Here is a 13,887-nt window from a genome sequence, read left to right on the forward strand (position 1 = left end):
TGGTATGAATACAAACACTGGTATGGTGAGAGGTTGCTATCTTTGGATACTTTTCATTTAGATTGACTGGTAGGGAATTGACTAGAGAGAGAGAAATTAGTGTTTAAGAGGGAAACAGGGTTCGTTACGTTCGTTAAAAACCAAATAATTGAATTCCATTTTCCTTTTCTGACTTATAATTAATTGACTGATTTTTTGGGCCTTTAATTTTTTAGAAAATATAAATGTAATATTGCTTTCTTTAAGAGTGGAGAGGATCTTTTGTTATATGGTTTTTTAATAACTTTTCGAAATATATTTTTGTTTCTTTCCTATAATGTATATTAAGAGTATATGTAGATTACTAGAGTTTGGAATTGGTTTTTTTATTTTTTGTTTTGTTTTCTGGACTTATGGCCTAATTCGTTGTTTGAGAAACTTTGCTTTTCGTTGATTCAAATTTGCTTCACAATTTCAATGTTCATCGTTGCTTTGTTTGCTGGGTTGTCTAAGAACACTTTTGCTTAAGAGTATTGCTTTTAAGGTAGAATACAAGAAGAAATGAGCAGAGTGATGAGATGAGAATTAAGCCTAAGTGAGTTGAGTTGATGTGAGAGAGGGAAATGTTTCAATGGCTTGGTAACGAACAATGGGTGAGTGATGATGATAATGAAAGAGAGTGAGTATTATTAATTTATGTAATTTGACTAGAGAGAGAGAATAAACTTGATGGAGGGGAGGAGAGTATGTGAGTATTTCCTATCGTAAATATGCTATACAAATTATAAGAGATCCTTTGAATTCGCGTTTTGCGCTCGTTCCCGGCAAAACGCCGCATTTGGAATGTTTTGCTTAAAATAAAATGGACGAATTGCGATTTTTTGAGTGTACACAAATTAATGAACTAAAACTTAATTGAGGTTTGTTTTTTTTAAATTAAATTAATTATATAAAAATTAATTGTAGATCATAATAGAAATATGGTTGTGGTATTTCCAGTTAATTTTGTTTTGTATGTAAAATGTAAATATTGTCATATTACTTATTTGTTTTCTTTTTTTTGAAAGATGGATTTTTTTAAGAAAAATTGCCAACATTTTTGTTAAACAAAATCGTAACCTTTTTCTTTTGTTTTGTGTTTGTTTTCTTCTTGCGTTGTTTGTGTTGTTGTTGGTTTTTGTGTTTCTTTTGGTTTTTGTTTTAAAACTACTTACAATATTCTGTTACTTTTCTTGCGGTTCTTAACCCGCAAATGTGGCCTCTACTTTCACCACAGCCGCTGCTGGTACTGGCTGTGGTATGTGACTTATCTTAAAAGCATTTTGTGCCTGTTGTTGTTGTTGCTGCTGGAGATAGTTGGGAGGATTATAGTCCTCGGTAGGAGTAGGAGAAGTCATGCCACCACTGTCACTGGTGCTGTCGAATTGCATATCGGCCTCATCCTTCAGGCACGCCGACTCCAAGTGTTTGTTGAGGTACGATTTCAGGGCGAATGATTTGTGACAGCGTTTGCATTCGAAGTTCTTGTCGATGGAGTGCGTCTGCATGTGAGCCCGTAGATTGGAACGATCCGCAAAGGCCTTGCCACAGTGGGCACAGCCATAGGGCTTTTCGCCGGTGTGCGAACGCAAATGACCCTGCAGCAGCCAAGGACGGGAGAAGAGTTTGCCGCACACACCACAACTGTGGGAGAGTTTGTGCGTCAGGACATGCATGGCCAGGGCGGGCATGGAGACATAAGCCTTGCCACAGGTGTGACACTTCTTGGCCGATTGAGAGTCCAGCGATCTGTGTGTCTGTTTGTGGCGCGACAAATTGCTGGAGGTGGCATACTGTTTGCCGCACTCGCTGCAAGTGTATTTGGCCTTTTGTTGTTCCTGCTGTAAGGCCACCACTGGATCGGTGATGTTTTTACGTTTCGAACGACCATCGCTCACAAAGAACGCCTCATAGGTATAGGCCACGGTTTTGCTGGTCGGCCCATTTGTTGTTGTAGGAAACTGATTTGTGGTGTTGTTGTTCTCATTCTGCACGGAACTGGCCGGCGAACTGGGCTGACGTTCACTGTCCGAATTACTTTGCATGCTGTGCATGGAAGAGTTGGAACGGGGACGTTGTTCATTGGCCACAATGGCTGCGGCAGCCAAATCAGCTATTGAAGGTTGGGCGGCTGCCTGTTGATGTTGTTGTTGCTGCTGCTGCAATTGTATGGCCTGTGTGATGTGATGCAGCGGATGCAAAGGCTGGTGATGGCTCAGGTGCTGATGATGGGCGTGATGGTGCTGGTGGATCTGCTGCAATTGATGAGGCTGTGTTGGCGGATGGAAGGCTGTTGAGGCGCTCAAATCTAAAATGGCATGGGCCGCATGCAAATCCTCCTCGGCTGGCACCCGCAAACGCAGGCGATCTGTCGAAGGTCTGTCGTCTAGCGAGTACGGCCGGTAAATGTCTTTCTTTTTGGGCGGCAGCGAGAGGGCAGCTCCAGTGCTGCTATAGCATTTACGCGATTCCGTACTGCTCGAATCCACATCATCTTGCGACTCGGTTTTGATGCGTATTATGGGCGGACTAAGACGTTCACAAGATATACTGCTGCTGCGGCTGGAGGGTGATGCTGAAGGCGACGATGCATTCGAGGGCGGAGGTGTTTGATAATTGAATGGATGCTGATGATGCGATTGCGGCTGCTGTTGCATGTTGGAGGTGCTGGTGATGACGGTAACTTCATTTTCCAAACGAGGCAGGTACGCAGTGTAGTGTAAAGCGTTAGGTACCTCATGATTGTAACCTTTAAAGAAACGGGGCGAAAAAAAAAGAAAAACAAAATGTTAATATTAAAGCCAAAAAAAGGAGAAAGAGAAAGCTACAAGTGGAGGTCCCTGGGCTGGAGGTAATGTGATCTGTTGTAGTTAATCTTCTTGCCATGCTAGACTCTTCTCATTGCCATCATTTCCTTTTCCTGCTACATAAACACAAGGACATCCGTAGAATATCCAAACAGCTCATTTGTGTGTGAGTGTATGTGTGAGTAAAAGCTTTTTATCTTCTACATGGCCATAAACATATAGCCTACATGTATTCTGTATGTATGTAGTTGTGCATTTACATTGGTAAGTGTGTAAACATGGTAAATGAAACTATTTAAGCTAAAAGCCTAATGCCAGACATGTGTAACCAAGCATATTAGTTTTAGTTGCAGAGAAGGACTGCGCTGAAAACGGATACGGATACGGCGATACGAATATCTCTTAACCAACATATAACGGCAAATGGCAGCGGGGAATGGTGAATGTTGGTGTTGTTGTTGTTGAAATACCAACAAGTAGGAAACGTGTTGAATTAGCAACATAAAACTTTTTTCCACGTTATAGACGCCTTACTACTGTGGTGCAGGTGGTGGTGGTGCAAGCCAACTTTACTTGATGTGTTGCAACAACGACATTTGGGTTCGGGTGGTGGAGGCGTAGACCAAAATGTTACACATACCAAATGTACATAAATGCCGAGGTGCTTCCTGTAAAAGGGGCTATGTAGTAGGCTTGCAAAACGAAAGGAAAGAAAGCCAAGTTACCGAACCCCGAACAGAAGCTATGGAAAAATGTGAAAATGTAAAACATTAAAAATGTCGCATTGCAGTACTCCATACGCGCCATAACCTCCCAAAAGGCCCCAAAAAATAAAAGACTCGACAAGACCAACACTAGCTAGCTCCGTTGGCTGTAAAAATAAAACTCCTCAAATGTTTCAAGAGTAACCGGGGTGTCTGTGTCCTTGTTTGCCGGTCGGCGTGTATGTGTGTCTATCTGTGTGTGTGCGCCAATACGGTTGGGTGTGTACTCTTGGGTCCCTCGCTACTTGGCTTTGGTTTGCTTTTTAATACAGAATACAAAATATTTCTATTCCCCCAGCCAACTAAGTTTTTGGCCAAACTTTTTTTCCACCGCACTCAACGATGGATGCAAAAACTCTTTGCATTGAGGGGACATTTAAAGCTCACAACGGCACATTCAATGCGTACCGACAAAAAATACTAGAAGAGGCTGAAGCAAGAAAATGAGAAACCTTTAAAATGAGGTAAAAAAAGACACAACAAAAATCCAGTGAGGCCAGCCTCTAACAGCCTGTGTGTCTGTCTGCCATAGATACAACAGATAAGACATAAAAAAAACTAAAAATGGCACAACATGTCCTAAATCTGTAGACAACTCATTTAGAAATAATGTCGCTTTGATTCCTATGAAATATGGCAAGAAATAAATGTGGCAGCAGCCGATAGATTGAAATCGTCTAGCTTTTGGCTAGGTAAATCCTCCATCATATGTGTATGTGAATGTGTGTGTGTGTGCGGATTTTTTTTTAATTAAGCCCAGACGCTTGGTTGCCTCTGTTGCATCACAATGCCAAACAACCAACCAGTCAGCCAACCAGGCTAACACAAAAAAAAGGGTTGTGTTCTGAAGATTTATGTTGGTGACATGTGTCACATTCTGGGTCATATTCTCACAAATTTGGCTCAGCAAAAAAAGAAAAAAAATACGGAAAAATCCAACTACGTTAGTGTTTTTGCAAAATTAAATAGTTTTATGAAACATTGTTAAGTTTTGAGGAGGTGGGGGAAAAATACACGCCATCAAGGATAAACGATCCGAAAAAAGGGAGGAGTTGCTAAATGAATGCCACCATGAGATTGGGATTTAAGATTTTACATTCAACAGCGAGCCAACCAACAGCTTGTGTCATATCGCAAATTCCTGAAATTTTTTTCAGGGGAAAACATTAGTAAAATTAATTCAATTGAATTATGGGGTTGCCATGGAACGCATGGAAGCGATTTAAATGGAAAAATGGAAAGATTTTTGTTTAGAAATAAAAAATTTAAAAAAAAAAAAACTAGGACCTGGGTAAATCGAGAGTTATATATTCACAAAAATATGGAGTAGAAATAAAATACCCTAACAATTTCTTTCTGAATTTAAATCTTTATCAAAATATAAGTCATAAAACTTTAAGCAGATCCACGAATAAATCTCTCTTAATAATTTAAATTTGTTTAATAGAAATATTATTAAACAAATTTAAATTATTAAATTTTCTATATTAAATATAAGAAATCTTGAATGTTTTCGAACCCCTTGATGCCGTAATTTTACCCTTTACTGTTGCGCCCATAAGTATGCTACACATATTTCACGTGATTGCTGGCTTTGCCTTTTGTTGATATATACAATTGTGAGGTCTGGTTGTTTGCTTGTATAGCAACAGTTTCCCAACAACATGTGTGTGTTGGTGAGGGGGGAGAGGTTGGCGGAGGGGGTTGGCTAAAGAGGAAAATATATACTCATCATCATCATCATGCAAGGATATAGACTAAAAAAATAAACTCAACACTAAGGCCGCTGTGCCTAACAGCGTATTGGGGTGTTTGTTGGATATTGAGCCAGCTGAACGGCATGTCTGAACCGGGCTGGGTTGGGCTCTAAGCAACGTGATGAAAGAGTTGATGGTTGAGTTTTTAGAGACTGTCTCGCAGTCAAGCATTCAAGCTTTAAGCAGACATGAAACAACAACAACAAAAACAACAAACATAGAAAACACTTGAAATTGCAAAACCAAAGCGAATAAGGCCTAGGAATTTGGCAAATAAATTACATACATACATGTGTGTGTGTGTGAGTGAGTGTTTGTTTGAAAAGCTATGGCCGGGGTGCTGCTGCTGATGCTGGCAACCATGCTCATCATGATGACTGCCATGATGAACATTTCGTCTGCGAAGCAACATGCTGACAACGCAACAACCTTTTTTGCCATGGGTTATTTTTCTATTTATTTTTCCTTGTTTTCTTGTTGTTATTGCCGTAATACAATTTTCTTGTTCAGCTCTGTGTTTGTGTCAGTTCATCGTTACAAGTTTTTTCATTCCTCGTTTTTTTATTTTTCTATTAACAGTTGATTTGTTTTTGCGACGGTATTATTACGCTCAAATAACCAAATCCTTTCAATCCCTCCCACTCTGGGAAAATGTGTGTGTTTTTTTCGAACTACACAAAAAAGGCAGTTAACTTGCACACCCTTGCTGGGGAAATGGGGGGTGGGGGAAAACAACCCAAGGACAGCAATGGATATTGCCAAAGATCAGAACATATTCTTTAATACGAAATTTGTCAAAACATTTAACAGAAACAGAACATTATAAATTTGAAACGAGTTAAATGCCTTAAAGGTTTTTCGGCCCAGCGAAGAGAGAGATGGAGAGAGACACAGATAGAGAAGGGGAAAACAAACAAATATTTTGTTGTTGTCGTTTTGGTATGGAATAAAAGAAAACATGGTAAATAATGTTTGGGCAATAGTACAAAACAATTTCGTTTTCTATAGATATTTTTCTTTTTTTTTTGGAAATGGTGGGCCTGAATTTTAGCTCCCCCTGGGTTGGCTGGCAACCGGATACGGATATGCGTGTTCGTTTTTTTTTTCTTTTTTTGTGAGACAACAATAAAACCTGGCAATAACAAAAAAAAAAAACTTAAAACACGACATTTTAGAGATGGAAATCAGGTTTAATAGCTGCTAAGAGTTGGAGTAGCCCCAACAAGTCCTTACAACACAACAATAGTGGGTGGTTACAGGGACTCGAAGAAAAGCCTCTAGAATGAATTTGAATTAAGTTTCAAAGTCATTCTAACAACGGTTTGATTAAAAGCCTAAAAGAGAAAGGAAACCAAATGAAATTCAAATTCAAAATAACGTCATTGGAAGTATTGAGAAAACAGTTTTCTAAAAATAAACACAATTGGAGTGTCATGAAATATAAGTCGTAATAAATATCACATTTGAATAATAATTTCCAAAAAATACGAAAGGCTCAATTTAAATGTCCCAAAAAATTTAAAAATGAAATTGAATAAAATTTTATGCTTAAATCGTTAGTAATGCCAGTAGAAAAACCTGAGAAAATAAATTGAAGAAATAAATGCGAAAATGTCATGAAACAAGTCTTAAGAAAAATGTCTTTTAAATAATTATTCCAAATATTGAAGGGTTACATAAAAAGTTTTCAACATTAAAAAATCAGAGGGAATATAAACTAGTTATTATTCCAAAAGGTAGTAATAATATTTGGAGGAACAGATTCTAAAAATAAATATTTACAATGTCTTGAAATAAAGGTCCTTATAAATATAAGTTTCGAAAATTATTCAAAATATTAAGAAACTCATTATAAATTTTCCAAAAATTTAAAATATTCTATTACCATATTTTGAATTAAAAACGCCGTGTCACAGTGGCCGAAAAATGGCTCATGAGCTGAACATTTTGCAATATTCCATTCGGCAAATATTGAAAAATGAGCCATTGAAATTCCAAAAAGTGCAAGAACTTACACCGCAACGGAAAGAAAATAGACTCAAAAGAGATAAAGAGTTGCTTTACTTGGTCGAAAGTGGTGAACTGTCGAAATCGGTTTTCTCCGATGAGAAAGCATTACAAACTGCTGGCATTACAAACAAAATGATCGTATTTACTTGCCAAAGAGGTCAGCTGAAAATGTGCACCTCCGGTTGGCCACCAGAACTCAAGCGCCGGCCATGGTGATGGTGTGGGCCGCCATAACAACCGATGGTCGCTCTCCGCTCGTATTAATCGAGCATGGCATCAAAATAAATGCCGAATATTGTCGCGAACATATTCTGGAGGGTGTATTAGATCGTTGCACACGCAAACATTTGGGCCGCAGACCTTGGACATTCCAACATGACTCAGCACCATCGCACTCAGCACGCGTCACCCATAAATGCTTACAAAATGAGGTTCCTCGCTTCATTTCCAGAGCACAATGGCCACCAAAATCTCTGGATACCAATTCGTTGGACTATTGTGTCTTGATTATTTGGAAAGCAAGTTTGGCACTAAAAAATACCAAAGTGTCGATCACCTCAAGGAAGCGCTTCGCCGGGATTGGGCCAAAATGACGCAGAGCAACATTCAAGCTATTCTAACTATATAATGATACATATTTTTCTTAAAAATACATTTTTTATATATTTCTAGTTAAAATATATATTTATATAATTTTTTCTCAAAAATATATTGATATATTTTTAAATATATGCTTTTATTGAATATGTCATTATCAGATTTAAAGCAAAAAAAAAAAAAAAAAACTCTGAATCGACCCTCAACTTTTAAAAATAAAAAAAAACATTCTTCCCCAAGTTTTCTTTCAAAAATTCAAACACGTATTTTAAACTTCCGCAATCAATTGTCAGCCTCTCTCAAAAAACAAAAAAAAAAAAAAACAAATCGAAAATTTTCAATTTTTCAGGTGTTAATTTCCCAAATAAAAAGCAAACAAACTCTAAATCCCCTGACTTATTTCCATGTTTTCACTTGCAGCCATTTATAACCCAACTAAGCTCAAAGTCTAACAGCAATAATTTATCAGTGTATTTAAGTTGGCTTTTCTACGCATTTTTCCCTAATTTAAACTTAATGACTTTTGGGCGTCCTGGCACGAAAAACATTTTCATTTATTTACAAGAAATTTTAGGTTTCAAGAAGCATGCCCCACGATTCAGTGTGGGTGTGAGAGTGAGGGTATTGTTGTTTAAATGCGGTTTCGCCGCTTTTTTTCTGTCTCTTAGTTCCAACTTGTCCTTTCCGTTTCCTTAATGACTTTAAGTTTAATATGTTTCCATTTGTTTTGGTCTCTTTTTGGTTGTTTTGTGAGTAGTAAAGTCATTTGTTTTTGTTGCCAAGTTAGGAGAGTAAACTTTAACAGTGGCTAAATGTCCTGTTCGATTTTTTGGTTTTAGGTTTTTTTTTTTTTTTCCAGTTATTAACCTTTGGGCCATTTCATTGTAATTAACTTTGGCTTTAAGTGAGAATCATCATAATATTATTATTATTTACTTATTTGGAATGTATGTATATGCAAGAGTAACTACATAGCCTGTTGTGTGATTGAGTTTTGTTAATATATAACAAGCAAATTATGTACATTATTAACATTGTCTTGTCTGTCTAGTTGTAATTTTGAGCTTTTGTTTGTCCGCTATTTTTGGGTCTATGGAGGGTAATGACACTTGTCTGCCATCATTAAAAGAAAATTATTGGTTCCTATTTTCCTAATCACATATTTTGTTGTTTTTGTCTGGTGGGAACAGTCAGGAAAATATAAATGATTAAAAATTTATAATGTCAGGATTTTTCCTCGAACTAGATAGTAGAATATTAAAGGGATTTATGGCGACCAAAAAATGGTCAAATATAAATTTTAAAAGATGTGGTCCCTATAATACGTAAAATATATTTTTTTGAGATATTTAAAACAAATGATTTATCCTTTAAGAAAATCCTTGTTATTTTATTATTTCTCCGGAAAAAAAGTAGAATTTTGGAAAATTGTATTTTATGATGGGTAAATAACTATTTAAAAAAAGGAACTCGATCCCAATGCTAACTATCAAAGCATATATTTTTGTGATCAAAGATAAAAAACAAGTAAAAATGTTTCAATATTTGTAAAAAAATAATATCAAATTTAAGGAAGGAATTTAAGAAAGTCATTGTTATTTTAATAATCAGAAAGTAGTACATTATCTTCAAAATACAACATCGAGCATGTATGATGCATTCTTTTAGGCTGGGCACATCAATATATAAATGAATGAAAATTGGTAACCGATTTATTGCAGCTGATCAAAAGGCTAACTGTAACAATGCCACCTAATTTTCAAAAATCTGACAAAAAATTTTTTTTTTTTTAAGTAGCTACCATAAAAGTGGCAAAAATTCAATAACCCATAATCATTTGTTAAAACTTCACAAATTATGTTGAAAACGAATATTTACATTTATGACTGATATTTTAATATATACCGAGATTATTTTTTTGGGTTTATAATCGGCTACTAGATTCTATAAAAATGGGAATTCAAAATTTTGTAAAAACAAATAAATAAATAAATCTCTAACTTCATATTTTAATGGAATGAAATATTAGCCTCAGAAGCACACATTAGATGAGTTATTGTTGATTTTTATATAAAAATTAATTTCGTTATCAAAAATAATATTTCAAAACACAATAGTATTGCCAAAGAAGAATATTTTTGCTAAATTGCGAAAAAAAATTAAATTCGGATTTTATCAAATGAAATTACACCGAAAATTGCAAAATTAAATCCGAGATGTATTTTTGAAATTTAATGGCAAATAAGAAATTAAGAACAGAGAAGAAAAAAATCATTTGAAAGTTATTCGTTCTGAATTTTTCAAGAATATTGTTTAGTGGCTTTTGAAATAGTATTTTTGGCCAATAGCCAAAATAGCCAAAAATACTATTTCAAAAGCCAAGAAAACAATATTTCTGATAAATTCTGAATGAATAACTTTCAAATAAATTTTTTCTTCTCTGTTCTTAATTTCTTTTTTGCCATGTAATTTCAAAAATTCATTTCGGATTTAATTTTTAAGTTTCGGTGTAATTTCTATTTTAAAAAATTTCTAATATTTTTTATTTATAGTACATCATAACAATCAAGTAATTCAAAGTTAGGACTGTCTCCTTGTCCCCGATATTATTTCTCCCCTTTATAATTCAGAACCAAATTTCAAATTTCCATTTTCAGATATTTCCTACAAGTCCCTCCAAGCCTCCTCCCCTTTCTTTACTTCCCAACATTCCCAAAGTTTCTACTTACCATTATACAAAGTTGTGGTACCACGTGTAGCTGCTTCTGGCGAATGAGGCGGAGGACTGGGTGCCGTTGCACCAGCCGTGGGTGATGATGGGCCCCAACATGTAGCCGTTGCAGTTGATGTTTCACTGCTTTGATTTGATGGCGATGCTGATGAGGAGGACGACGACGACGACGATGATGCAGATACAGATGATTTCAAATCACTTGATTTAATAATGACCGTTGCTGTAGCTGCTGCATTTGCGAGGACATTATCGCCCACAACATCGATTTCTTCATCTTCATCGATTGTGGAACGCCGCGATTTCGGCTCCACTTTCTTCTCCACCAATTGTATGCTAACTTCGGGCAAGTTAACAATGCTGTCGCAGGTGCTAATCGCTGAGCCACTGTTGCCGGAGTTCTTATCCTCGGCACGATCTGGCCAGGGATAGGCTTTCCATTTTTTGGCCATTAGACAGCGTGGCATTTTGTTGGCAAGTTCAAACTCAAAGTTCTAATGAAATGAAATGTTTATGGTGTAGTGCGATCGATTCCAGTGATCTGGGAATCTAGGGAAGTTACTGAGTTGCGAAGTTTCCGGTTTCGATTTTTTTTCGCACGAGCAAAAGTTTTTTATTTGCAGTAAAACTTAAATATCCAAAAAACTTGATTTGGAAAGGAAATTTTTATGGGCTTTTCTTTTTTTTCGTTTAGAACATAAAATTAAATATTGTTGTTGTTTTTTTGTTACTGTTGTGGCAAAATAGTTAAGGGCTCGTCGAAATTCTATTGTGTTTTAATGGGGAGTTTTAGGATTTCATATTTTGGCTTTGCTTTCTAGGCTTCTTGGTAGGAGTCTGGAGCAGGACCTTTCTTAAACCATAATCCTTTTTTTGTTTCGCTGCTCGCTTGGTCGATTGCTTTTTTTCGGTTTCTTAGTTAGTTTTCTCACTTGTCTTAAGGTTTTGCATTTTATCGATTTTTGTTGCTTTTCTTTTTGCACTTCCGTTTCGTTCACACAAAAATCCAGTTGAACTCGCGTATTTTCGGTCGGTCTTAAGGTTCGATTTGTATTTTCTTATTTTTTTGTAAAGCCGGAAGTTATTGATTTCCGATTGGTTGTTGTTACTTTTCTTTTCTGGGCAGTCTGTTTCACTTTTTTAGCTTTCGTTTGTTTTCTCGTATTTATTTTTAACAATTTTTGTTTTATAACTTTTGAGTTGTTGTTGTTTTTTTTAGTTGAGTTAAAAAAATTCAAGTTTAGAAATGGAAAGTAAAGTTGACTGATTGATTGACTGACTGATTGATGTGTGTGTGTGTGAGTTTTAGGGAAATAAAAAACTTAAGGATCCGTTTAAAGAGTTTTAATTGATAAGAAATAGAGAGTATAGAAATGCGAACCGAACGTAAGCAACCCTTGGAGGTTAATGAAAACACCAACGTTAAGTGTCAGCCCTTATATAGAGCCATCCAGCGACAATCACAACATTTGGTGCTCTTTGGCCAGCAACGGTGTGGAAGCGAAACGTGTTTCGTCCATAGGAACACGGCTGAGAACACAGTTCTTTCGGCTGAGGCTGAGTGGTAAAACCAACCCTTATGCTAAGGTTAAAAGGCGAACAGCGAATTCACTCACAATGGGCCAAAGGCGGCGAATTGCCATCGCTGAGTGCGACAGATGGACAAGACTCTCTGTTGATATGGGATAACTCGTGCTACACTCTAAGGGAGGCAGACTGTTGCTGCTGCCATTCAGGCAGCCAGCCAACTTGAATGTCAGACAGTTGGATGGTCGGTCGTTTGTTCCCTTCGTTCGTCCCTTCGTTTGATTCGTGTTAGTACGTATCTGTTGGATACGTACGTGTTCAACACAAAAGGACATGTGCGGTGAGTGGCAAGCGAAATGAGCGAGCGAGTGAGTGAGTGAGCGTGCGAGAGCAGTAAAGCAAAACACAACATAAAGGAATTGAATCGGCCATAAGGATAACTCGTATTTACATTGTTGTTTTATGCGATGATTGCGGTAATAAAAATTCAAATCAAAGCAGCAACAATCAGGAAGTAGAGTGTTTCATTTCCATGCAGTTCCAGGCTCGCTCTCTCTCTATCTCCCCAGATACTCAAGGGAGGAGGTAGTTTCTCAGAAGGGGCAAGGGGAAAGTCAATTTTTCATTGCCATTTAGAAATTGTTGCATTTCTCGGTAAAGAGGGGTTGGTTACATTTACAATTTCATTCAACAAAAGTGAATGAGTGTTCCATTGCCATGGCGTTTCTAAAGTGTACCACATTTCCCCTTTCCGGCATATGCATGTTGTGCTTGTACAAGTAACAAGTTTGTGGGTATTCCATTCCGTTGCCTATGGTCAACAAGCAGAATCTAACAAGTCCTGTTCCATAATACCATTGCATTCCCATTGCCATAATTTCCCCTCATTTCCCTCTCAGGGATGTAACAAGTTTCTGTGTTAGAAATTATTTTGTTTCCCCTCTTTTATAGCACTGCCTTTGTGTTGCTGTATTGTTTTGTGAAACTCTGTGGCAGTCGAAACACTTAAAGTAATGTCCTTTTAAAACCCTTTAGGGAATAATGTAACACTTGAGATTCCTTAACAATTGTCAGTATATGCGAAGCAATTAAATTTTGGCTAGAGGGGATTTTTTTCTTTCTTTTTTTGGCCTCTTCATAAAAACAACTCAACTCTGAACTCCGGCCAGAGCAAAACACTCGTTGAAAACATAGTCAACTTGCCGCCCTCTTAGCTCCCTATCGTGTACTTTTTTGTGTATCTTTGTCGACCTCTGTCTCCTCCCCAGAGTAACTTTTAAATTAAAAGTTTTTCCATATTTGCGCCCAAGTAAGAAAGTTTGCCAAACCATCCCCCCACCCCACCCACGGTGACGAACTAAAGAACTTTAAGAAAACTGTTGCATGCCTTTCGTTACTCATAATTTTTCCAATGTGTTTTTTTTCTATTCTTTTTTTTTGCGTCTCGTGTTCTTCTTATGTTTCGCGTTGTTCAAAAACATGCAACATTTAAATTAAATGAATTTGTTTTATGTTCTTTTATGTTTGCACTTTAGTTTACGAGGTACGTCAGGCTTAGGTCATTAGACATTTAAAGAAAAATGTTAGAGGAAGTAATAAAGGTAATATAATTAAATTCTACGTCATTATTTTTTGGTTTCTTTCCACGTTTCTTTTGGTTTAATCATTAAAAGGGG

General features: G+C 36.8%; 1 protein-coding gene across 1 annotated transcript; it reads right to left on the reverse strand.

Annotated features, from left to right (window-relative positions):
• Nucleotides 1-1,021: 1,021 nt before the first annotated feature.
• Nucleotides 1,022-12,086, reverse strand: LOC101894915 (fez family zinc finger protein erm). Its single transcript, XM_005181605.4, has 2 exons — nucleotides 10,683-12,086; nucleotides 1,022-2,767 (listed from the first exon to the last, which is right to left on the reverse strand). Exons 1-2 carry the CDS (start codon nucleotides 11,149-11,151, stop codon nucleotides 1,221-1,223), a joined length of 2,016 nt encoding a protein of 671 aa, XP_005181662.1. The 5' UTR covers nucleotides 11,152-12,086; the 3' UTR covers nucleotides 1,022-1,220.
• Between the last annotated feature and the right edge of the window lie 1,801 nt (nucleotides 12,087-13,887).

The sequence above is a fragment of the Musca domestica genome, unplaced genomic scaffold (assembly GCF_030504385.1).
Source record: "Musca domestica strain aabys unplaced genomic scaffold, Musca_domestica.polishedcontigs.V.1.1 15, whole genome shotgun sequence".
Lineage (NCBI taxonomy): Eukaryota > Metazoa > Arthropoda > Insecta > Diptera > Muscidae > Musca > Musca domestica.